Here is a 27,984-nt window from a genome sequence, read left to right as displayed (position 1 = left end):
GTAACACACGACTGCGGTAGAGAAGGAATTCCCTACTGGGCAAACCATCACTCTTCCTGGGATCCACCTCAAGGGCCAACCATCACTCCTAGTGGAAGCCTAATGCTGAGTCAATCACCACACAATGGATTCCTCACAAGCCAACTATCCCTCACACCCGGGGGCATCACATTGAATCGCATCACATGTAACTACTTGGGCCCTTTAGTGGGCAGATGGGGTGTTTTTCCCGATATGAGTGAATAAAGCACTAAAGAGAAACAGAGGGTGGTGATTTAAATGGTCACTTTATTTTCTTTGGAAGTCCCTTTTGTGTGCTCCTGTGCTTTCTCGTCTTCCTCATCCAGGAGCTTCAGCTTCTCCTCTACCTCAGCTGGAATATTGACTTCTAAGAGATTTTCTAAGCCCGGAGCAGGTTCATCACTTATCAGGACCTGATAAAACAAACAGTTGTGTCAATTATCTCCCCCAGAGAGACAGACATGTTGTGTCAGGACCAGAGGAAAGGATTGTGTAAAAGGTAGCAAATGCACTAAATGATAAATATATATATATACACATTCCTCACAACAGATTAACAGCACAGAGTAAATGATTCCGATGATGTGTTTTGTGTGAAGTGTGTAACAGAGCTAGAAGAACTAGTAACACCATCATATCAATATGTTTATTCCTTTATTTCCATGCATGGATTGACACGTTCTACCCACCTGTACTAGCTTCTCACAGGCTCTTTTTACGTCTGTCTCTGTCTCCCAGGAGTGCAGCGATCTCATTATCAGGTAACTTCCTCTCTGCTTCACAATGCGACGTCCCTCAGGGGTGGCACAGAGCTAAAGGGCGGCAGCAAAAAGGAACAAATCAAAACACCACCAGGTGAAGGGAGAAAGGGAAGGAATGTGGTGGGGCAGATTAGAAGAAGGCACAATTAATGTGAAGATAAAAAACATAAGGAGGTTGGAATGTGGAGGCAGGGGAGAAAACAAGGTAGCAACAGAAGGGTGGAGTGAGAAAAGGTAAGTGAGAAAGAGGAAAATAAAAAAGAATGATTAGGTAGAGGGAAGAGGAAAAGGGTGGAAATGTAGAAAGGGTGATTCAAGAAGAGATGAAAGGAGCAAGGCAGGATAAAGAAAAAAACAATGTGAGAAACATAAAAAGTATTGAGAAGAAAAGGTACCAAAACAGAAAGGCAGTAGGAGTGAGGGTGGACAGTGTGGTGTAAGTGCAGTAGGTGAGGGTGGACGGTGCATGTGTAAGTGCAGTAGGTGAGGTGTTGGAGTGAGGGTGGACGGTGCAGTGTAAATGCAGTAGGTGAGGGCGGATGGTGCGGTGTAAATGCAGTAGGTGAGGGCGGATGGTGCGGTGTAAGTGCAGTAGGTGAGGGCGGATGGTGCGGTGTAAGTGCAGTAGGTGAGGGCGGATGGTGCGGTGTAAGTGCAGTAGGTGAGGGCGGATGGTGCGGTGTAAGTGCAGTAGGTGAGGGCGGATGGTGCGGTGTAAGTGCAGTAGGTGAGGGCGGATGGTGCGGTGTAAGTGCAGTAGGTGAGGTGTTGGAGTGAGGGTGGACGGTGCGGTGTAAGTGCAGTAGGTGAGGTGTTGGAGTGAGGGTGGACGGTGCAGTGTAAATGCAGTAGGTGAGGGCGGATGGTGCGGTGTAAGTGCAGTAGGTGAGGGCGGATGGTGCGGTGTAAGTGCAGTAGGTGAGGGCGGATGGTGCGGTGTAAGTGCAGTAGGTGAGGTGTTGGAGTGAGGGTGGACGGTGCGGTGTAAGTGCAGTAGGTGAGGTGTTGGAGTGAGGGCGGATGGAGTGGGAAAAAATGAAAGTTATGCATCAAATCATAAATATATAATATGACTCCACGCAAAAATCTTGTGGATCAGCTGACGTGACGTGGTGGAAAATGAATCGTACAGTGAAAGTAATGAAGAGGAGGAACCAGGCACAGCAGGCGTTGTAGACACTCACCAATTGTATGCTCTCAATCAGCATCTTCCTGATATCTGGGTCAGACTCTCTCTGCTTGTCCTCCGGGAGATACTGGAGATCCAGAGGAAGGGCTGGATTGAATGGCAAAATGGAAGAGTCAGAAAGAAAGATCAGAAAGATCTGCAATAATATGGTTGGGGAACTCTGACACCCTTCTCGATTTCCTGCACCGCACCGTCCACCCTCACTCCAACACCACACCTACTGAACTTGCACCGCACCTCGTTGCCCTGGTCCAACAAGTAATTTTCTTCCCATAATCCCAATCTTTTTTCTATTCCATTCTCATTATGTCAACGCCTACTGCACTTCCCTCAAATCCACCCTTCTTCAGCCAAGTAGTCTGAAATCCACTATATCCTTTATAGAAAACTATATCCTTTATAGAAAACCAATAGCTCTGCCCTACAAGGGTGACATTAAAAGTAACTAGTCACTCTGCAGATAAAGAAAGACTAACTATAGGGTCAGGAACACAAACATGTATCCATTAAGGTGGTTTGGCCCCCTCTTACCCCCTTGAAAGCATGAAATACTTACCTTATTTCCAGTGCCATGCCCCTTGGTGACATCATCAGAATGTCCAATTTTTAGCCAATCCAATGCTTTCCCATGACAAATTGTCAAGGGGCGGGGCCAAGCGCTGTTTAGGCTAATAAGCACCTCCTCATAGAAATGCATCTTTATGAGGAAAATTCAGCGTCTCCATTCAGAGCGTGGGAACGCTGAACGGCAGTGGTGCCTACTGTGCAGCACTGACCCAGGAAGCACCTCCAGTGGACACTGCCTTTTCTCTGAAAATGCCTGAAGGCAATGATTATACTCACCAAAACAACTACATTAAGCTGTAGTTATTCTGGTGACTATAGTGTCCCTTTAAATTAACCATCCAAAATCGTGGGGGGTGGGTCTGTCCAGTCAAGACCAAGAGAATACACGTGTCAGAGTGCTGATGGTTATTGGTTGCATTTTGATCCTGTAGAAGCTTACGTAGGACGTCTTAAGCCCAATATTGTGATGGGCCACAAAAGATGGCTAATTAAGCAGAGTGTCTGATTACTAGCAGTCAACTCCCATCTCAGTTATAAATTACTCTGAGAAATCCTTGGGAGAAAAGAGATGCGGTCAGCCCTAGTCCTCAAAGTGAATATCTGGTCATGGGTTCAATGGGAAATGCTTCACCTGCAACACCAAAGGGCAACACCAAAGCCCTTTACTGACCTCAGACAAACCTGGAAGGAAGACCTCCATCACGTGCAATAAGAAGTGGGGACTTTGTGTGGGAGGATTGTAATAGTGGAGTCACCTGGACTCTATGCAGGCTGGCATGCCAGGTCCCATCTTAAATGCCTGAGGATGATAGGCTCCCGGGTGCTAAATTGATTAGGCTTCGTTCAACAAGACTGTATATGCCACTTCTACTTTTGTATTTTTCTGATTTTCCAGCATACAACAAGGTAGTAGATACAGTAGTGTAAAGCAGAGGCTTAATAGAACGGAAGAATATATAGATGTAGGTTAAATTCTATCGAGAAATATCCGATGCGGTACAGACAGAATAGGACAAAACTAGTAACAATACGGTTTAACACGTGAGAATCAGATAGATCCCTCCGCTACCTGAAACTGGTCCCTCCGCTACCTGAAACTGGTCCCTCCGCTACCTGAAACTGGTCCCTCCGCTACCTGAAACTGGTCCCTCCGCTACCTGAAACTGGTCCCTCCGCTACCTGAAACTGGTCCCTCCGCTACCTGAAACTGGTCCCTCCGCTACCTGAAACTGGTCCCTCCGCTACCTGAAACTGGTCCCTCCGCTACCTGAAACTGGTCCCTCCGCTACCTGAAACTGGTCCCTCCGCTACCTGAAACTGGTCCCTCCGCTACCTGAAACTGGTCCCTCCGCTACCTGAAACTGATCCGTAAGCTACCTGGAAAGTCTGACTGTTGGAATGTGTGACTATTTGTGGATAGGGTGCCACGGGCACAGTAAGATGGTTTATGTATTTGTGGATAGGGTGCTACGAGCGCAGTAAGATGGTTTACGTGTGATGAATGTTTGTGGATAGGGTGCCACGGGCGCTGTAAGATGGTTTATGTATTTGTTGATAGGGTGCCACGGGCGCTGTAAGATGGTTTATGTATTTGTGGATAGGGTGCCACAGGCGCTGTAAGATGGTTTATGTATTTGTGGATAGGGTGCCACGGGCGCTGTAAGATGGTTTATGTATTTGTGGATAGGGTGCCACAGGCGCTGTAAGATGGTTTATGTATTTGTGGATAGGGTGCCACGGGCGCTGTAAGATGGTTTATGTATTTGTGGATAGGGTGCCACGGGCGCTGTAAGATGGTTTATGTATTTGTGGATAGGGTGCCACGGGCACAGTAAGATGTTTTATGTATTTGTGGATAGGGTGCCACGGGCACAGTAAGATGGTTTACGTGTGATGAATGTTCGTGGATAAGGTGCCACGGACACAATATGTGTGATGAAATGATTTAAACTATGGTTTACAGATGGTTTAGTAAAGGTGGTAGGTTTTGAGCTAGGTGGCTGTTAATTCCTACCAGAGTATTTTCCTTTATTTTAGCTGGAGGTTCAACTCCTCCAATATAGCAGAATGAGAGGATAAGCAGCATGGAGTTGTGTGGAACATGTCTTGGATGGATAGATTGATATGGAGCAGCAGCACTTGGGTCTGTATAAAAAAAAAAAAAAAAAAAAGCTGAGGTTAACATAACTTATTTTGCAAACCACCTTGTCCAGAAGCCCCTAACCTGAGGCAGGACCACCACAAATGGAGGACTGAACTGGTAGCCTGCCCACAATACTAACAGGTGACAGGAACATATATGTCAAAGGCATGCGGACATGTACCAACTGGCAAGGAATTTAGCATTGGTTTCTTAATAACGGCTGCTACAGGAGACTTTGTGGGGAACGATGGATATTTTCAGCCATTGGGCAGGGGTGAGAGAATACACCGGGGAATATAGGTGGAATAGAGAAGGTTTAGGAAAGGTGGTATATTTTGAAGATCAAGTGGAGGTCTACCTGCATGGAGCAGAGGGTTCCAAGTTGTGTAAAAGGCCTATGGATAGGTGGGTTACTCCTTATACAATATGGAGGCAATGAAGGCATTAATGAAAAGGGTTGATATTCCTAGATGCAAAATCTCAGCAGTCAGGGGGTTCGTTCTTTACAGAGATCTTTCTAGGCCAAACAGGAAGAATTGGTGATGTATGGAGGTTAGGTAGTGACATGGGGTTGGGTCAGATGGATAGCTGTGGAGAAATAGAATTGGAAAGGAGGTGGTAGGGTGTATAGTGGAGTGAGGTTAGTTTAATGTAGTTTCAGACAAGGCTTCATCCCTGCCCATATACACAAGGACTATGACGAATGCAGTTTGTTTATTTTCTGATTTGCCAATACACAGCATTCTTTTACAAAGCATGGAATGTATTTTAAGGGTTTGAATCCTATCTAACCAGAAATGGGGGAGATTCCCTGTAGCTAGATCACATTTAGCATCGGCCAAAAAGTACTCCATAGATTTGGCAAAAAAAAAAAAAAAAAAAAAGTTTGACACTTTTTAAAATTAAATTCCTTTTAATCCACAACAAAACTAAATCGATTCATATAATAAGACTCCACAGGTAAATCCCGGATGGATCAATTCATGGAATAAGACTCCACAGGTAAATCCCGGATGGATCAATTCATGGAATAAGACTCCACAGGTAAATCCCGGGCAGATCAATTCATGGAATAAGACTCCACAGGTAAATCCCGGGCAGATCAATTCATGGAATAAGACTCCACAGGTAAATCCCGGGCAGATCAATTCATGGAATAAGACTCCACAGGTAAATCCCAGATGGATCAATTCATGGAATAAGACTCCACAGGTAAATCCCAGATGGATCAATTCATGGAATAAGACTCCACAGGTAAATCCCAGATGGATCAATTCATGGAATAAGACTCCACAGGTAAATCCCAGATGGATCAATTCATGGAATAAGACTCCACAGGTAAATCCCGGGCAGATCAATTCATGGAATAAGACTCCACAGGTAAATCCCGGATGGATCAATTCATGGAATAAGACTCCACAGGTAAATCCCGGATGGATCAATTCATGGAATAAGACTCCACAGGTAAATCCCAGATGGATCAATTCATGGAATAAGACTCCACAGGTAAATCCCGGGCGGATCAATTCATGGAATAAGACTCCACAGGTAAATCCCAGATGGATCAATTCATGGAATAAGACTCCACAGGTAAATCCCGGATGGATCAATTCATGGAATAAGACTCCACAGGTAAATCCCGGGCAGATCAATTCATGGAATAAGACTCCACAGGTAAATCCCAGATGGATCAATTCATGGAATAAGACTCCACAGGTAAATCCCGGATGGATCAATTCATGGAATAAGACTCCACAGGTAAATCCCGGGCAGATCAATTCATGGAATAAGACTCCACAGGTAAATCCCAGATGGATCAATTCATGGAATAAGACTCCACAGGTAAATCCCAGATGGATCAATTCATGGAATAAGACTCCACAGGTAAATCCCAGATGGATCAATTCATGGAATAAGACTCCACAGGTAAATCCCGGATGGATCAATTCATGGAATAAGACTCCACAGGTAAATCCCAGATGGATCAATTCATGGAATAAGACTCCACAGGTAAATCCCAGATGGATCAATTCATGGAATAAGACTCCACAGGTAAATCCCAGATGGATCAATTCATGGAATAAGACTCCAGCCTGCCTCTTCCCACAACAAGCCAGGAGAGCGCTTTTCGGTAGGATTGTTCACACGAACAAGGCGAACAATCGCGACCTATGAGCCATGGGAACCGTTTGACTTTTTGTTCGGTTTTGGAACTCCCGAAAATGACTGACCGCTACCACTGATTCTCTGTGTAACGGAGCTCCCTGTACCCCTGGCTGGGTACCTCCGCCAAGGACCGCTTCCTAGCTGGAACAGGGGACAAACCACAGCACTTCTGCCCACAGTTGCCGTGGATTGACTGGGGTCCTGGGACCGCTCCCTCCTGGAGCCGAATGGGGAATTCGCTCTATCCACCCCCAGGCACTGGACGACACTCTGTCCTGGAAGCTCTAGTCCTTACAAGGACTTTCCCTGTTGAATCCTCCACACTGGAACAGTGATTAGTGATTAGCCCTTTCTTCTTCCAGTAACCAGACGACAATTCTGTGAGTACGAGCTGGAATGCTTTAATCTGGCCAGATGCCCTGCTTTTATACAATTTAGACAGTCAAACAAGCCCATAACACAGGATAATCCCTCCCCTGGACCTGAGAGGAGACTAGTTACAAGCAAACATCTAACATACTCCTCCCCTGTGCCTGAGAGATAATTACCTGAGCACACAAACATATAATTTAATTATCTATCCGTACAGAAACAGGCAATATAACAAAAACCCCCAAAACACATGAAAACCCCACAAAAGTCACATTCCTTGATGCCCCGATCCGGGTGACCAATATATAAAAATCACCCAGATCGATTCAGGTGTTCGGGATTACCATGGAAGTCATCATTTTGACCGACCGTGCACATGGTCCTATGCCCAAAACAGTTTCATGAAATCAGTGCTAACGGTCAGTCAAGTTCGGTTGTTTAAAAACGAACAAACTGCCGAACGGAATCTATAGTTGTACCCTGGAGCTTGTTCACCTTGTTCGTGGGAACGTTTCCACCGAACAGTGCCCTTCTAAGTTGTATAGAACTGAAGGCAGGCGATGATGGAAGTTCAGTGGTGTTTGAGAGTTTCCGTGTCTGATTTTAGTTCCAGGAGAACAAGAGGGCCGCCACTTTGTGGTCGTTCCTACGAAATGTGGCCACCCAGCCGTACAATTAGAGCACTGCGGTGGAAGCTTGTCAATTGGGCTTAACAAGTTCCCGGGTGGTCTCTGGTGTGTATGGTTGTTCGGTTCCCGTACAACCTAGTCCCAAATCACACAAACAGAGCCCTTTTCAGTGTATTTTGCATGGCCCATAATACTGCGGCAGGAGGCTGGCAAACAAGCTCCTCCAGGAGCTCGTGGCAAACGACCAGACCCAAGGGCATTTGTCACTCTGTAACTGATTTGGGCAGACGCCACGTGTGCGGTCGGTAAAACCTTTACCCCGGTAGCGATTCGGCTGTGTTTGAGGGATCTGAGCGCTATTTGAACAACTTGGGCGCTCAGATCCGGGCTATCTCGGGATATCCTATTTGTGGGGGTTCCTATATGTGTTATATACGTTATGTATTTTGGGGTATTTTATATTTTGTACCTCTAGTGCCTGGGAGATAATTAGTTTGAGCAAAGTATTATCTCTCAGACACAGACTCCGGGGCATGTTGTGAGTGTGTATGTGTGTTAGTGTTAGTTAGTTTGTGTGTGTCTTTTATTGAGTGTGTCTGCTAGTGAGTGTTAGTTTTTGTGTGTTACTGTGTGTCTGCTAGTGAGTGTCAGTGTGTGTGTCTGTTAGTGAGTGTGTATTTGTCAGTGAGTGTGTATGTTTTGTAAGTGAGTGTGTATGTATGTATGTCTGTCACTGAGTGTGTGTCTGTCAGTAAATGTGTGTGTCTGTCAGTAAATGTGTGTGTCTGTTAGCTAGTGTGTATGCATCTGTTCGTGAGTGTGTGTGATTAAAACCCCTTCAGCTCCCTTGGCACTGGGGATCTCTCTGCCCCGATTCGCCTCTCAGCTCCGAATGCGCGGCAAGAGCCGCGCACGCATTCAAACCGCCCATAGGAAAGCATTACTCAATGCTTTCCTATGGACAGCCAGCGTCTTCTCACTGTGATTTTCACAATGAGAATCATGGAAGTGCCACTAGCTGCTAGAGGCTGGATTAACCCTTAGTGAAAACTAAGTTTTCAGCTGCAGGGTTAAAACGAGAGGGACCTGGCACCCAGACCACTTCATTGAGCTGAAGTGATCTGAGTGCCTATAGTGGTCCTTTAAGTGTATGTGTATCTGCATGCACTGGCGTACATACCGCAGTCGCAGCCCTGCGACCAGGTGCCCGCCGCCATGTGTTGCGGGCCTGGTCTGCGCAGAGTAAGCGCCAGGGGAGGTGGCCCACAGATTAATTTTCACACCGGGGCCCCATGGATCGCGTGTACGCCACTGTCCAAAAGCAAACTATATTATGTATTTTTGATAGGTTAAACTCAGGACATGGCACTCTATCAGTTAATCTTCTGTAGCTGCTATTTAATGAGGACAGTGACATGCTGGAATCAAGAATTAAGTCCATGTAGACCAATCCTGCCTCCCTTCAATGCAACCCCCAAACCTACTCTCCATTTCCTCCTCAGAATATTCTTCTCCTCCGGCCAACGGCAACAACAAGAACGGAAGCAAATCCACATCTTCTCCAAGAAGCCAAGAGTGATCTCCTGAAAGAGGCCAAATATAAAAAGAAAAGGTGAAGAACATCCATTACTCTGAGCTGAAATCGCAACTAAAGGCAACGGAGACAACAGAATTGTGCATATAGAGAAGTGCATTTAGCTGGCCTTTAGACTGTAAGAGCTCGTGTGAGCATTGTACAATCACAGCAGAACTGACTATGGAAGCTCCTCCATAAGATGTTCGTTACCACGAAGCTTTGCTGGGGGACTTCCTGGAGGTCCAGCAGAAGCTGATCCAGTTACCTACTGTGCTTTTGCATGATCAGTTCAGCAATTCCCCATAACAGGTTAAAAAGTTATATTCAGTGGTATAAATGACATAGTGACAGTCAGAACTAAAATCGCGGTCTTGAAAGGATTTCGAGGCACAGCGAGTCCCCGGCAGTTGAAAATAGCGCTGTTTCTGAGAAAAGGCCTGGCTTTATTTGTGCAGTCCCCGCTTAGAGTAGGTGTCAGACATGCACCAAGGGCTTCAATCTACAACAGATTCAGGTGTCAGCATGCGTAGTATGGGGACAGAGGACGCGCCACCAGGGAATGGGGACAAACCAACCTTTAACAACACTACATTTAACGTATGGTGACAGACAGAAAATACACAAAACCTGATCATATGTGAAGATATATTGGCAGCAAAGCAGAGAACTGAGCATGGGTATCACCTATACACCAAAACCACTTCATTAAGTTAAAGTTGTTTTGGTACTTATCTGCTTTAAAGGGATATATCTCCTACCTAACCTTACCCAACATTCCACCGAACCCCTGCCCTGTCCTGAAAGTCCACTGATGAACCCGGATGCTGCTGGGAAAGGTTGTCCCCACGGATATTTTGGAGAATTATGAAGCTGGTATTTAATATAAATATATATATAATAAACCAATGCTTGTATCATTTCCCAGCATTCCTGGCATTGAACAGATTTGGGGTTTGTGATGTCACTTACTGTGGTTGAAGCAGCAGTTTCGGAGTGTACCCACTACTCCTCCTCTACGCACTGTGGAACTGACTGAGTGAGTATATGGAAGGAGACGCTGGACAATGCACCTAAAACACAGATACGTACAGTTATCTTGTGTGTCTATACCAGAAACCACAACATGCTCACATTCACTAAATACACTCTGCCGCACCGCGCCCATTCACCCCACGCTCAGCCACACCGCACCCATTCACCCCACGCTCAGCCACACCGCACCCATTCACCCCACGCTCAGCCACACCGCACCCATTCACCCCACGCTCAGCCACACCGCACCCATTCACCCCACGCTCAGCCACACCGCACCCATTCACCCCACGCTCAGCCACACCGCACCCATTCACCCCACGCTCAGCCACACCGCACCCATTCACCCCACGCTCAGCCACACCGCACCCATTCACCCCACGCTCAGCCACACCGCACCCATTCACCCCACGCTCAGCCACACCGCACCCATTCACCCCACGCTCAGCCACACCGCACCCATTCACCCCACGCTCAGCCACACCGCACCCATTCACCCCACGCTCAGCCACACCGCACCCATTCACCCCACGCTCAGCCACACCGCACCCATTCACCCCACGCTCAGCCACACCGCACCCATTCACCCCATTCACCCCACGCTCAGCCACACCGCACCCATTCACCCCACGCTCAGCCACACCGCACCCATTCACCCCACGCTCAGCCACACCGCACCCATTCACCCCACGCTCAGCCACACCGCACCCATTCAACCCACGCTCAGCCACACCGCACCCATTCAACCCACGCTCAGCCACACCGCACCCATTCAACCCACGCTCAGCCACACCGCACCCATTCAACCCACGCTCAGCCACACCCATTCACCCCACGCTCAGCCACACCGCACCCATTCACCCCACGCTCAGCCACACCGCACCCATTCACCCCACGCTCAGCCACACCGCACCCATTCAACCCACGCTCAGCCACACCGCACCCATTCAACCCACGCTCAGCCACACCGCACCCATTCAACCCACGCTCAGCCACACCGCACCCATTCAACCCACGCTCAGCCACACCGCACCCATTCAACCCACGCTCAGCCACACCCATTCACCCCACGCTCAGCCACACCGCACCCATTCACCCCACGCTCAGCCACACCGCACCCATTCACCCCACGCTCAGCCACACCGCACCCATTCACCCCACGCTCAGCCACACCGCACCCATTTATCCAACTCTGAACACAAATGTACCCACAAATCTAGCCATATTGCACGTACATTTACCATACAAAGCACCAACACTACACATGTATTCACCACACATTTGTCACACACTGCCACAGTGATCACACACTCACATACATACTGTCTCACCACTAAGATACATATTAAAATGACATTCCTGAAGCTGTTCCAATTATCCGCACTTAGAGTGATGGGAACTATTCAGCAATCAGTTTACACCGCCCCAATCACAGATCAGTTTCGGCTGTTTGATAGACAGCACTGGGGGGCTGACTTATAGCTGAGTGAGTGCTACAAATCACTACAGTTCTAATCTACTCTCCAATCGGAGTTTGAATTCAAGTTGCTCTCTAAATAGTGCAAAGTTGTTATGGTACTTAGACTGGCCTTTTAAAAGCCTGTATGAAGCCACAAAGATCTCTGTGTATATTCTCCAAGACGGTCAGCACGGTGACACTACGACATTGCACATTTGCCGTATGTACCCCATGGTGATTTCGAAAAGGAGGAAAACGGATCCTCTGCTGTGACAGCGTGTTCCTTGTCTAATCTAGACGCTCACCTTGTCCGGTCCAGTATGAAGTCTCTGCCTTCGGGGAGCTGTGTCAGGTTACAGATTAGTGGGCTGAGGTATTCCAGCCTGGCAGTAGGATTGTACTTTGGGTTGGAGACCATGTGCAGGAGATGGTCCATTCCTTCTACATGAAGGGCTCCCAGGACAGAGCGACATGTGTCCTCCTCACGGCTAAGATTACACAAAGCAGTACACGCAAAGTCGGCATAGACACACGCTGGGTCTCTAAGACGTTCCAGCAGGGTGGGGAGAAGAGTGGGAATGTTCTGCAGCAGAGCTCGGTGAATGACTGAGTCTGAGGTCAAGTTCACCATAACATGGTAGGCATCTTGGATCACTGCTGGCGAGGCGTCCAAGGTAAGGTCCAATAGAACAGGGAGCAGGGCTGATCCCGCAGTGCACAGGGTCTGTCTCCCCTCACGTGTTCCGCTCAGCCCCAAGATGTACTCCAGAGCTTGACTCTTCAGATCAGCGCGGGTTTCTGGGGTCAGGAATGTCAGGAGTTCTTGGCACATGGTGGGATCCATGGCACAGAGAGGGCCTGTGTGTGAAAAGGTAAGCAGTGTTACTGGGTGCATCATGTCCTGAAAATTCCACCTACCCGTCAGCCAAGTCACACAGGTAGGTAGCAAAACACCAGCTACCAGACACTCACCAGCACCTGAAACAGACTCCATGTTTGGTGACTATCTGCACCTACTGTCATTAAACCCGCCCCATAATGCATAGTGCAACCGATACGCTCCGCCCCCACAAATGCCCTGCAGCAAGCACGCTCCGCCCCACAATGCCCTGCAGCAAGCACGCTCCGCCCCACAATGCCCTGCAGCAAGCACGCTCCGCCCCACAATGCCCTGCAGCAAGCACGCTCCGCCCCACAATGCCCTGCAGTTAGTACTCTCCGCACACTTCACTATCTGAGTCGGCGGGTCACTAATCGAGATTGCTCATTTACCGGTCTAACAGCACTCAGTGTTAAAAGATGTACATGTATTATAGGAAGTCACAGTCAACTATTTATAATACATTATATATAACAGGACAGGACATTATATATAACAGGACATTATATATAACAGGACATTACATTATATATAACAGGACATTACATTATATATAACAGGACATTACATTATATATAACAGGACATTACATTATATATAACGGGACATTACATTATATATAACGGGACATTACATTATATATAACAGGACATTACATTATATATAACAGGACATTACATTATATATAACAGGACATTACATTATATATAACAGGACATTACATTATATATAACAGGACATTACATTATATATAACAGGACATTACATTATATATAACAGGACATTACATTATATATAACAGGACATTACATTATATATAACGGGACATTATATTATATATAACAGGACATTACATTATATATAACAGGACATTACATTATATATAACGGGACATTACATTATATATAACAGGACATTACATTATATATAACGGGACATTACATTATATATAACAGGACATTACATTATATATAACGGGACATTACATTATATATAACGGGACATTACATTATATATAACAGGACATTACATTATATATAACGGGACATTACATTATATATAACAGGACATTACATTATATATAACGGGACATTACATTATATATAACAGGACATTCAGTTGTTTTTTTTACCCTGTAACTCCACGTGTCTACACTTCCGTCTCATATGTGACGTCATCAATAGCCTCAGCCAATCACAGCCCGAACTACAGAGGGCGGAGCTTAACAATCGCCATCTTTGTACACCCTCTACCCATAAATATAGAGAGAGAGAGAGGGAGGGGCTATATCTATCACACAGAGAGGGGGGGGGCTATATCTATCACACAGAGAGAGGGGGCTATATCTATGACACAGAGAGAGAGGGGCTATATCTATCACACAGAGAGAGAGGGGCTATATCTATTACACAGAGAGAGGGGGGCTATATCTATCACACAGAGAGAGAGGGGGCTATATCTATCACACAGAGAGGGGGGGGGCTATATCTATCACACAGAGAGAGGGGGCTATATCTATGACACAGAGAGAGAGGGGCTATATCTATCACACAGAGAGAGAGGGGCTATATCTATTACACAGAGAGAGGGGGGCTATATCTATCACACAGAGAGAGAGGGGCTATATCTATAACAAAGAGAGAGGGGCTATATCTATCACACAGAGAGAGGGGGGCTATATCTATCACACAGAGAGAGGGGGGCTATATCTATCACACAGAGAGAGAGAGGGCTATATCTATCACACAGAGAGAGAGGGGGGGCTATATCTATCACACAGAGAGAGAGAGGGCTATATCTATCACACAGAGAGAGGGGGGCTATATCTATCACACAGAGAGAGAGGGGGGCTATATCTATCACACAGAGAGAGGGGGCTATATCTATCACACAGAGAGAGAGGGGGGCTATATCTATCACACAGAGAGAGAGGGGGGCTATATCTATCACACAGAGAGAGAGGGGGACTATATCTATCACACAGAGAGAGGGGGCTATATCTATAACAAAGAGAGAGAGGGGCTATATCTATCACACAGAGAGAGGGGGGCTATATCTATCACACAGAGAGAGAGAGGGCTATATCTATCACACAGAGAGAGGGGGGCTATATCTATCACACAGAGAGAGAGGGGGGCTATATCTATCACACAGAGAGAGAGGGGGGCTATATCTATCACACAGAGAGAGGGGGAGCTATATCTATCACACAGAGAGAGAGAGGGCTATATCTATCACACAGAGAGAGAGGGGGCTATATCTATCACACAGAGAGAGAGGGGGGCTATATCTATCACACAGAGAGAGGGGGCTATATCTATCACACAGAGAGAGAGAGGGCTATATCTATCACACAGAGAGAGAGGGGGCTATATCTATCACACAGAGAGAGGGGGGCTATATCTATCACACAGAGAGAGGGGGGCTATATCTATCACACAGAGAGAGGGAGCTATATCTATCACACAGAGAGAGAGGGCTATATCTATCACACAGAGAGAGGGAGGCTATATCTATCACACAGAGAGAGAGGGGGCTATATCTATCACACAGAGAGAGGGAGCTATATCTATCACACAGAGAGAGAGGGCTATATCTATCACACAGAGAGGGAGGCTATATCTATCACACAGAGAGAGAGGGGGGCTATATCTATCACACAGAGAGAGGGAGCTATATCTATCACACAGAGAGAGAGGGCTATATCTATCACACAGAGAGAGGGAGGCTATATCTATCACACAGAGAGAGAGGGGGCTATATCTATCACACAGAGAGAGGGGGGCTATATCTATCACACAGCGAGAGAGGGGGCTATATCTATCACACAGAGAGAGGGGGGCTATATCTATCACACAGAGAGAGGGGGCTATATCTATCACACAGAGAGAGAGGGCTATATCTATCACACAGAGAGAGAGGGGGCTATATCTATCACACAGAGAGAGGGGGGGCTATATCTATCACACAGAGAGAGGGGGCTATATCTATCACACAGAGAGAGAGGGGGGGCTATATCTATCACACAGAGAGAGAGGGGGGCTATATCTATCACACAGAGAGAGGGGGCTATATCTATCACACAGAGAGAGGGGGCTATATCTATCACACAGAGAGAGGGGGCTATATCTATCATACAGAGAGAGAGAGGGCTATATCTATCACACAGAGAGAGGGGGCTATATCTATCACACAGAGAGGGGGCTATATCTATCACACAGAGAGAGGGGGGCTATATCTATCACACAGAGAGAGAGGGGGGCTATATCTATCACACAGAGAGAGGGGGCTATATCTATCACACAGAGAGAGAGGGCTATATCTATCACACAGAGAGAGAGGGGGCTATATCTATCACACAGAGAGGGGGCTATATCTATCACACAGAGAGAGAGGGGGGCTATATCTATCACACAGAGAGAAAGGGGGCTATATCTATCACACAGAGAGAAAGGGGGCTATATCTATCACACAGAGAGAGAGGGGGGCTATATCTATCACACAGAGAGAAAGGGGGCTATATCTATCACACAGAGAGAGAGAGGGGGCTATATCTATCACACAGAGAAAGAGAGGGGGCTATATCTATCACACAGAGAGAGAGGGCTATATCTATCACACAGAGAGAGAGAGGGGGCTATATCTATCACACAGAGAGAGAGGGCTATATCTATCACACAGAGAGAGAGAGGGCTATATCTATCACACAGAGAGAGAGGGGGCTATATCTATCACACACAGAGAGAGGGGGGCTATATCTATCACACAGAGAGAGAGGGGGCTATATCTATCACACAGAGAGAGAGGGGGCTATATCTATCACACAGAGAGAGGGGGGCTATATCTATCACACAGAGAGAGGGGGGCTATATCTATCACACAGAGAGAGAGGGGGCTATATCTATCACACAGAGAGAGGGGGCTATATCTATCACACAGAGAGAGGGGGCTATATCTATCACACAGAGAGAGAGGGGGCTATATCTATCACACAGAGAGAGAGGGGGCTATATCTATCACACAGAGAGAGAGGGCTATATCTATCACACAGAGAGAGGGGGAGCTATATCTATCACACAGAGAGAGGGGGGCTATATCTATCACACAGAGAGAGGGGGGCTATATCTATCACACAGAGAGAGAGGGAGCTATATCTATCACACAGAGAGAGGGGGGCTATATCTATCACACAGAGAGAGAGGGGCTATATCTATCACACAGAGAGAGGGGGCTATATCTATCACACAGAGAGAGGGGGCTATATCTATCACACAGAGAGAGGGAGCTATATCTATCACACAGAGAGAGAGGGGGCTATATCTATCACACAGAGAGAGAGGGGGCTATATCTATCACACAGAGAGAGAGGGGCTATATCTATCACACAGAGAGAGAGGGGCTATATCTATCACACAGAGAGAGGGGGCTATATCTATCACACAGAGAGAGGGAGCTATATCTATCACACAGAGAGAGAGGGGGCTATATCTATCACACAGAGAGAGAGGGGGCTATATCTATCACACAGAGAGAGGGGGGCTATATCTATCACACAGAGAGAGAGGGGCTATATCTATCACACAGAGAGAGAGAGGGCTATATCTATCACACAGAGAGAGAGAGGGCTATATCTATCACACAGAGAGAGAGGGGGGGCTATATCTATCACACAGAGAGAGAGGGGCTATATCTATCACACAGAGAGAGGGGGCTATATCTATCACACAGAGAGAGGGGGCTATATCTATCACACAGAGAGAGGGAGCTATATCTATCACACAGAGAGAGAGGGGGCTATATCTATCACACAGAGAGAGAGGGGGCTATATCTATCACACAGAGAGAGGGGGGGCTATATCTATCACACAGAGAGAGGGGGGCTATATCTATCACACAGAGAGAGAGGGGGCTATATCTATCACACAGAGAGAGAGAGGGCTATATCTATCACACAGAGAGAGAGAGGGCTATATCTATCACACAGAGAGAGAGAGGGCTATATCTATCACACAGAGAGAGAGGGGCTATATCTATCACACAGAGAGAGGGGGCTATATCTATCACACAGAGAGAGAGGGGGCTATATCTATCACACAGAGAGAGGGGGCTATATCTATCATCACACAGAGAGAGGGGGGCTATATCTATCACACAGAGAGAGAGGGGGCTATATCTATCACACAGAGAGAGGGGGCTATATCTATCACACAGAGAGAGGGGGGCTATATCTATCACACAGAGAGAGGGGGGCTATATCTATCACACAGAGAGAGGGGGGCTATATCTATCACACAGAGAGAGGGGGCTATATCTATCACACAGAGAGAGGGGGGCTATATCTATCACACAGAGAGAGGGGGCTATATCTATCACACAGAGAGAGGGGGCTATATCTATCACACAGAGAGAGGGGGGCTATATCTATCACACAGAGAGAGGGGGCTATATCTATCACACAGAGAGAGGGGGCTATATCTATCACACAGAGAGAGAGGGGGCTATATCTATCACACAGAGAGAGGGGGGGCTATATCTATCACACAGAGAGAGGGGGGGCTATATCTATCACACAGAGAGAGGGGGGGCTATATCTATCACACAGAGAGAGGGGGGGCTATATCTATCACACAGAGAGAGGGGGGGCTATATCTATCACACAGAGAGAGGGGGGCTATATCTATCACACAGAGAGAGAGGGGGCTATATCTATCACACAGAGAGAGAGGGGGCTATATCTATCACACAGAGAGAGGGGGCTATATCTATCACACAGAGAGAGGGGGGGCTATATCTATCACACAGAGAGAGGGGGGGCTATATCTATCACACAGAGAGAGAGGGGGCTATATCTATCACACAGAGAGGGGGCTATATCTATCACACAGAGAGAGGGAGCTATATCTATCACACAGAGAGAGAGGGCTATATCTATCACACAGAGAGAGGGAGGCTATATCTATCACACAGAGAGAGAGGGGGCTATATCTATCACACAGAGAGAGGGGGGGCTATATCTATCACACAGCGAGAGAGGGGGCTATATCTATCACACAGCGAGAGAGGGGGCTATATCTATCACACAGAGAGAGGGGGCTATATCTATCACACAGAGAGAGAGGGCTATATCTATCACACAGAGAGAGAGGGGGCTATATCTATCACACAGAGAGAGGGGGGGCTATATCTATCACACAGAGAGAGGGGGCTATATCTATCACACAGAGAGAGAGGGGGGGCTATATCTATCACACAGAGAGAGAGGGGGGCTATATCTATCACACAGAGAGAGGGGGCTATATCTATCACACAGAGAGAGGGGGGGCTATATCTATCACACAGAGAGAGGGGGGGCTATATCTATCACACAGAGAGAGGGGGGCTATATCTATCACACAGAGAGAGGGGGGGACTATATCTATCACACAGAGAGAGGGGGCTATATCTATAACAAAGAGAGAGAGGGGCTATATCTATCACACAGAGAGAGGGGGGGGCTATATCTATCACACAGAGAGAGGGGGATATATCTATCACACAGAGAGAGAGGGCTATATCTATCACACAGAGAGAGAGGGCTATATCTATCACACAGAGAGAGAGGGGGCTATATCTATCACACAGAGAGAGAGGGGGCTATATCTATCACACAGAGAGAGAGGGGGCTATATCTATCACACAGAGAGAGAGGGGGGCTATATCTATCACACAGAGAGAGGGGCTATATCTATCACACAGAGAGAGAGAGGGGGCTATATCTATCACACAGAGAGAGAGAGGGGGCTATATCTATCACACAGAGAGAGGGGGCTATATCTATCACACAGAGAGAGAGGGGGCTATATCTATCACACAGAGAGAGAGGGGGCTATATCTATCACACAGAGAGAGGGGGCTATATCTATCACACAGAGAGAGGGGGCTATATCTATCACACAGAGAGAGGGGGGCTATATCTATCACACAGAGAGAGAGGGGGCTATATCTATCACACAGAGAGAGAGGGGGCTATATCTATCACACAGAGAGAGAGGGGGCTATATCTATCACACAGAGAGAGGGGGAGCTATATCTATCACACAGAGAGAGGGGGAGCTATATCTATCACACAGAGAGAGAGGGAGCTATATCTATCACACAGAGAGAGGGAGCTATATCTATCACACAGAGAGAGAGGGGGCTATATCTATCACACAGAGAGAGGGAGCTATATCTATCACACAGAGAGAGAGGGGGCTATATCTATCACACAGAGAGAGAGGGGGCTATATCTATCACACAGAGAGAGAGGGGCTATATCTATCACACAGAGAGAGGGGGCTATATCTATCACACAGAGAGAGGGGGCTATATCTATCACACAGAGAGAGGGAGCTATATCTATCACACAGAGAGAGAGGGGGCTATATCTATCACACAGAGAGAGAGGGGGCTATATCTATCACACAGAGAGAGGGGGGCTATATCTATCACACAGAGAGAGAGGGGGCTATATCTATCACACAGAGAGAGAGGGGGCTATATCTATCACACAGAGAGAGAGAGGGCTATATCTATCACACAGAGAGAGAGGGGGGGCTATATCTATCACACAGAGAGAGAGGGGCTATATCTATCACACAGAGAGAGGGGGCTATATCTATCACACAGAGAGAGGGGGCTATATCTATCACACAGAGAGAGGGGGCTATATCTATCACACAGAGAGAGGGAGCTATATCTATCACACAGAGAGAGAGGGGGCTATATCTATCACACAGAGAGAGAGGGGGCTATATCTATCACACAGAGAGAGGGGGGCTATATCTATCACACAGAGAGAGGGGGGCTATATCACACAGAGAGAGAGGGGGCTATATCTATCACACAGAGAGAGAGGGCTATATCTATCACACAGAGAGAGAGGGCTATATCTATCACACAGAGAGAGAGAGGGCTATATCTATCACACAGAGAGAGAGAGGGCTATATCTATCACACAGAGAGAGAGGGGCTATATCTATCACACAGAGAGAGAGGGGCTATATCTATCACACAGAGAGAGGGGGCTATATCTATCACACAGAGAGAGAGGGGGCTATATCTATCACACAGAGAGAGGGGGCTATATCTATCATCACACAGAGAGAGGGGGGCTATATCTATCACACAGAGAGAGAGGGGGCTATATCTATCACACAGAGAGAGGGGGCTATATCTATCACACAGAGAGAGGGGGGCTATATCTATCACACAGAGAGAGGGGGGCTATATCTATCACACAGAGAGAGGGGGGCTATATCTATCACACAGAGAGAGGGGGCTATATCTATCACACAGAGAGAGGGGGCTATATCTATCACACAGAGAGAGGGGGCTATATCTATCACACAGAGAGAGGGGGGCTATATCTATCACACAGCGAGAGAGGGGGCTATATCTATCACACAGAGAGAGGGGGCTATATCTATCACAGAGAGAGAGGGGGCTATATCTATCACACAGAGAGAGGGGGGGGCTATATCTATCACACAGAGAGAGGGGGGGGCTATATCTATCACACAGAGAGAGGGGGGCTATATCTATCACACAGAGAGAGGGGGGCTATATCTATCACACAGAGAGAGGGGGGCTATATCTATCACACAGAGAGAGGGGGGCTATATCTATCACACAGAGAGAGAGGGGGCTATATCTATCACACAGAGAGAGGGGGCTATATCTATCACACAGAGAGAGGGGGGGCTATATCTATCACACAGAGAGAGAGGGGGCTATATCTATCACACAGAGAGAGGGGGGCTATATCTATCACACAGAGAGAGAGGGGCTATATCTATCACACAGAGAGAGAGGGGGCTATATCTATCACACAGAGAGAGGGGGGGGCTATATCTATCACACAGAGAGAGAGGGGCTATATCTATCACACAGAGAGAGGGGGGGCTATATCTATCACACAGAGAGAGGGGGGGCTATATCTATCACACAGAGAGAGGGGGGCTATATCTATCACACAGAGAGAGGGGGGGCTATATCTATCACACAGAGAGAGGGGGGGCTATATCTATCACACAGAGAGAGGGGGGCTATATCTATCACACAGAGAGAGAGGGGGCTATATCTATCACACAGAGAGAGAGGGGGCTATATCTATAGCACAGAGAGAGAGGGGGCTATATCTATCACACAGAGAGAGAGAGGGGCTATATCTATCACACAGAGAGAGGGGGCTATATCTATCACACAGAGAGAGGGGGCTATATCTATCACACAGAGAGAGAGGGGGCTATATCTATCACACAGAGAGAAAGGGGGCTATATCTATCACACAGAGAGAGAGAGGGGCTATATCTATCACACAGAGAGAGGGGGCTATATCTATCACACAGAGAGAGGGGGCTATATCTATCACACAGAGAGAGGGGGGCTATATCTATCACACAGAGAGAGAGGGGGCTATATCTATCACACACAGAGAGGGGGGGGCTATATCTATCACACAGAGAGAGAGGGGGCTATATCTATCACACAGAGAGAGAGGGGGCTATATCTATCACACAGAGAGAGAGGGGGCTATATCTATCACACAGAGAGAGAGGGGGCTATATCTATCACACAGAGAGAGAGGGCTATATCACACAGAGAGAGAGGGCTATATCACACAGAGAGAGGGGGGCTATATCTATCACACAGAGAGAGGGGGGCTATATCTATCACACAGAGAGAGGGGGGCTATATCTATCACACAGAGAGAGGGGGGCTATATCTATCACACAGAGAGAGGGGGGCTATATCTATCACACAGAGAGAGGGGGGCTATATCTATCACACAGAGAGAGGGGGGCTATATCTATCACACAGAGAGAGGGGGGCTATATCTATCACACAGAGAGAGGGGGGCTATATCTATCACACAGAGAGAGGGGGGGCTATATCTATCACACAGAGAGAGGGGGCTATATCTATCACACAGAGAGAGGGGGCTATATCTATCACACAGAGAGAGGGGGGCTATATCTATCACACAGAGAGAGGGGGGCTATATCTATCACACAGAGAGAGGGGGGCTATATCTATCACACAGAGAGAGGGGGGCTATATCTATCACACAGAGAGAGGGGGGCTATATCTATCACACAGAGAGAGGGGGGCTATATCTATCACACAGAGAGAGGGGGGCTATATCTATCACACAGAGAGAGGGGGGCTATATCTATCACACAGAGAGAGGGGGGCTATATCTATCACACAGAGAGAGGGGGGCTATATCTATCACACAGAGAGAGGGGGGCTATATCTATCACACAGAGAGAGGGGGGGCTATATCTATCACACAGAGAGAGGGGGGGCTATATCTATCACACAGAGAGAGGGGGGGCTATATCTATCACACAGAGAGAGGGGGGCTATATCTATCACACAGAGAGAGGGGGGCTATATCTATCACACAGAGAGAGGGGGGCTATATCTATCACACAGAGAGAGGGGGGCTATATCTATCACACAGAGAGAGGGGGGCTATATCTATCACACAGAGAGAGGGGGCTATATCTATCACACAGAGAGAGGGGGGCTATATCTATCACACAGAGAGAGGGGGGCTATATCTATCACACAGAGAGAGGGGGGCTATATCTATCACACAGAGAGAGGGGGGCTATATCTATCACACAGAGAGAGAGGGAGCTATATCTATCACACAGAGAGAGAGGGGGCTATATCTATCACACAGAGAGAGGGCTATATCTATCACACACAGAGAGAGGGGGCTATATCTATCACACAGAGAGAGGGGGCTATATCTATCACACAGAGAGAGGGGGCTATATCTATCACACAGAGAGAGGGGGCTATATCTATCACACAGAGAGAGGGGGGCTATATCTATCACACAGAGAGAGGGGGGCTATATCTATCACACAGAGAGAGGGGGGCTATATCTATCACACAGAGAGAGGGGGGGCTATATCTATCACACAGAGAGAGGGGGGGCTATATCTATCACACAGAGAGAGGGGGGCTATATCTATCACACAGAGAGAGGGGGGCTATATCTATCACACAGAGAGAGGGGGGCTATATCTATCACACAGAGAGAGGGGGGCTATATCTATCACACAGAGAGAGGGGGGCTATATCTATCACACAGAGAGAGGGGGGCTATATCTATCACACAGAGAGAGAGGGGGCTATATCTATCACACAGAGAGAGGGGGGCTATATCTATCACACAGAGAGAGGGGGGCTATATCTATCACACAGAGAGAGGGGGGCTATATCTATCACACAGAGAGAGGGGGGCTATATCTATCACACAGAGAGAGAGGGAGCTATATCTATCACACAGAGAGAGAGGGGGCTATATCTATCACACAGAGAGAGGGCTATATCTATCACACACAGAGAGAGGGGGCTATATCTATCACACAGAGAGAGGGGGCTATATCTATCACACAGAGAGAGGGGGCTATATCTATCACACAGAGAGAGGGGGGCTATATCTATCACACAGAGAGAGGGGGGCTATATCTATCACACAGAGAGAGGGGGGCTATATCTATCACACAGAGAGAGGGGGGCTATATCTATCACACAGAGAGAGGGGGGCTATATCTATCACACAGAGAGAGGGGGGCTATATCTATCACACAGAGAGAGGGGGCTATATCTATCACACAGAGAGAGAGGGGGCTATATCTATCACACAGAGAGAGAGGGGGGCTATATCTATCACACAGAGAGAGAGGGGGCTATATCTATCACACAGAGAGAGAGGGGGCTATATCTATCACACAGAGAGAGAGGGGGCTATATCTATCACACAGAGAGAGGGGGGGCTATATCTATCACACAGAGAGAGAGGGGGCTATATCTATCACACAGAGAGAGAGGGGGCTATATCTATCACACAGAGAGAGAGGGGGCTATATCTATCACACAGAGAGAGAGGGGGCTATATCTATCACACAGAGAGAGGGGGGCTATATCTATCACACAGAGAGAGGGGGGCTATATCTATCACACAGAGAGAGAGGGGGCTATATCTATCACACAGAGAGAGAGGGGGCTATATCTATCACACAGAGAGAGAGGGGGCTATATCTATCACACAGAGAGAGAGGGGGCTATATCTATCACACAGAGAGAGAGGGGGCTATATCTATCACACAGAGAGAGAGGGGGCTATATCTATCACGCAGAGAGAGGGGGCTATATCTATCACACAGAGAGAGGGGGCTATATCTATCACACAGAGAGAGAGGGGGCTATATCTATCACACAGAGAGAGAGGGGGCTATATCTATCACACAGAGAGAGAGGGGGCTATATCTATCACACAGAGAGAGAGGGGGCTATATCTATCACACAGAGAGAGGGGGGGCTATATCTATCACACAGAGAGAGGGGGGGCTATATCTATCACACAGAGAGAGAGGGGGCTATATCTATCACACAGAGAGAGAGGGGGCTATATCTATCACACAGAGAGAGAGGGGGCTATATCTATCACACAGAGAGAGAGGGGGCTATATCTATCACACAGAGAGAGAGGGGGCTATATCTATCACACAGAGAGAGAGGGGGCTATATCTATCACACAGAGAGAGAGGGGGCTATATCTATCACACAGAGAGAGGGGGCTATATCTATCACACAGAGAGAGGGGGCTATATCTATCACACAGAGAGAGAGGGGGCTATATCTATCACACAGAGAGAGAGGGGGCTATATCTATCACACAGAGAGAGAGGGGGCTATATCTATCACACAGAGAGAGAGGGGGCTATATCTATCACACAGAGAGAGAGGGGGCTATATCTATCACACAGAGAGAGAGGGGGCTATATCTATCACACAGAGAGAGAGGGGGCTATATCTATCACACAGAGAGAGGGGGCTATATCTATCACACAGAGAGAGGGGGGCTATATCTATCACACAGAGAGAGGGGGGCTATATCTATCACACAGAGAGAGAGGGGGCTATATCTATCACACAGAGAGAGAGGGGGCTATATCTATCACACAGAGAGAGGGGGGCTATATCTATCACACAGAGAGAGGGGGCTATATCTATCACACAGAGAGAGGGGGCTATATCTATCACACAGAGAGAGGGGGCTATATCTATCACACAGAGAGAGGGGGCTATATCTATCACACAGAGAGAGGGGGCTATATCTATCACACAGAGAGAGGGGGCTATATCTATCACACAGAGAGAGGGGGCTATATCTATCACACAGAGAGAGAGGGGGCTATATCTATCACACAGAGAGAGAGGGGGCTATATCTATCACACAGAGAGAGGGGGGCTATATCTATCACACAGAGAGGGGGGCTATATCTATCACACAGAGAGGGGGGCTATATCTATCACAGAGAGAGGGGGCTATATCTATCACAGAGAGAGGGGGCTATATCTATCACAGAGAGAGGGGGCTATATCTATGTTACGCTACTAGGGGTGATTTGGGTTGGAACTCAACTGCAGCTTGTAATCTCCCTAATTACAATAGTGAAGAAATGGAGAATCCTTAAGTATCAATACTGTAGCTTTAAGAAAAGAGAGAATCTCTGGTAACTTGATTCAACCGAAGTTTTAATAAGAGTTAAACTTAAATGAATTGCATTTAGGCAATAATAAGAATTGCAAGTAATTCAACAACACAAAGTTCAGTATTAAGTATTTCTTCAGAGATGCATTAAAGGACCACTCTAGGCACCCAGACCACTTCAGCTTAATGAAGTGGTCTGGGTGCCAGGTCCAGCTAGCTTTTACCTTTTTTTTTTTTTATTATAAACATAGCAGTTTCAGAGAAACTGCTATGTTTATACTGAGGGTTAAGCCAGCCTCCAGTGGCTGTCTCATTGACAGCCGCTAGAGGCGCTTGCGTGCTTCTCACTGTGAAAATCACAGTGAGAGCACGCAAGCGTCCATAGGAAAGCATTATGAATGCTTTCCTATGCGACCGACTGAATGCGAGCGTGGCTGTCGCGCATGCACATTCAGCCGATGACGTCGCGAGGAAGAAGAGGAGGAGGAGGAGGAAAGCTCCCCGCCCGGCGCTGGAGAAAGAGGTAAGTTTAACCCCTTCCTCCCCCCAGATCCCGGCGGGAGTGGGTCCCTGAGGGTGGGGGCACCCTCAGGGCACTTTAGTGCCAGGAAAACGAGTGTTTTCCTGGCACTAGAGTGGTCCTTTAAGTAACATTAGTTCATGAGAATAATTTTCAATAGGAACATCAATTAGCTGAGAATAGTTGCAAAGCAAGAACAGTTCATAGTGAATAAGCATGATGGGAGTTGTCCTTCATGAGATTAGTAACTTGTAGCAATGGAAGCATTTGCAATGCAAGAAACAGTTCATAGAATAAATGATTTTGTAATCAATTAGCTGTAAGATATACTTAAGGTTTATATGGGTAGTCCTCCAATAGTCCAGACATATTGTCCACTTGTAAAGTAGCGAAGTTTCCTTTCTCCAGTAATCCTTTATGGCTTGCAGCAATCCTTGCATTTGCTCAAAGGCTGGAAGGGTTTGTCTGGTGCAAGTTTCCCAGTAGCTGAGCCTATGGAGCTTCCAGGAGGGAGCTCACAGGTTAGCTCAAACAATCAATCACCAAGCACCCTCCCTCTGGCCCAGTCTCCCTAAATACTGTCAGAGCTGTGTCAGAGGGGGGTGGAGTCAGGCTCCTCACTGCTGAGAACTTAACCCTGAAGTGTTACTCCATGACAATCTATCACACAGAGAGAGAGGGGGGGCTATATCTATCACACAGAGAGAGGGGCTATATCTATCACACAGAGAGAGGGGGCTATATCTATCACACAGAGAGAGAGGGGGGGCTATATCTATCACACAGAGAGAGAGGGAGGCTATATCTATCACACAGAGAGAAAGGGGGCTATATCTATCACACAGAGAGAGAGGGGGGCTATATCTATCACACAGAGAGAGGGGGCTATATCTATCACACAGAGAGAGAGGGAGGCTATATCTATCACACAGAGAGAGGGGGGCTATATCTATCACACAGAGAGAGAGGGCTATATCTATCACACAGAGAGAGGGAGCTATATCTATCACACAGAGAGAGAGGGGGCTATATCTATCACACAGAGAGAGGGGGGCTATATCTATCACACAGAGAGAGGGGGGCTATATCTATCACACAGAGAGAGAGGGGGGCTATATCTATCACACAGAGA

At 47.4% G+C, this 27,984-nt stretch overlaps 1 protein-coding gene across 2 annotated transcripts; it reads right to left on the bottom strand.

Moving 5' to 3' along the window:
- Positions 1 to 268: 268 nt before the first annotated feature.
- On the bottom strand, positions 269 to 27,304 carry HGH1 (HGH1 homolog). 2 transcript variants are annotated; one of them, XM_063450211.1, is made up of 7 exons: positions 27,183 to 27,304; positions 12,221 to 12,773; positions 10,394 to 10,494; positions 9,333 to 9,431; positions 1,967 to 2,058; positions 711 to 833; positions 269 to 434 (listed from the first exon to the last, which is right to left on the bottom strand). In XM_063450211.1, exons 2-7 carry the CDS (start codon positions 12,757 to 12,759, stop codon positions 276 to 278), a joined length of 1,113 nt encoding a protein of 370 aa, XP_063306281.1. In that variant the 5' UTR covers positions 12,760 to 12,773; positions 27,183 to 27,304; the 3' UTR covers positions 269 to 275. The 2 variants fall into 2 exon arrangements, with proteins under 2 accessions (XP_063306281.1, XP_063306283.1); XM_063450213.1 differs by lacking the exon at positions 27,183 to 27,304 and adding an exon at positions 13,928 to 13,951.
- Between the last annotated feature and the right edge of the window lie 680 nt (positions 27,305 to 27,984).

The sequence above is a fragment of the Pelobates fuscus genome, chromosome 4, assembly GCF_036172605.1.
Source record: "Pelobates fuscus isolate aPelFus1 chromosome 4, aPelFus1.pri, whole genome shotgun sequence".
NCBI classification, from domain to species: domain Eukaryota; kingdom Metazoa; phylum Chordata; class Amphibia; order Anura; family Pelobatidae; genus Pelobates; species Pelobates fuscus.
The sequence above is the reverse complement of the archived record's forward strand: the minus strand, read 5'-3'. Positions and strand labels throughout refer to the sequence as shown.

Bases quoted from the DNA above. Each gene is read 5' to 3' on its own strand.
- HGH1 (XM_063450211.1), bottom strand. From the start codon at position 12,759: ATGGATCCCACCATGTGCCAAGAACTCCTGACATTCCTGACCCCAGAA. The intron at 834-1,966 runs GTGAGTGTCTAC...GCCGCCCTTTAG, and splicing joins TGATTGAGAGCATACAATTG to CTCTGTGCCACCCCTGAGGG. The intron at 435-710 runs GTGGGTAGAACG...TTGTTTTATCAG, and splicing joins CCTGTGAGAAGCTAGTACAG to GTCCTGATAAGTGATGAACC.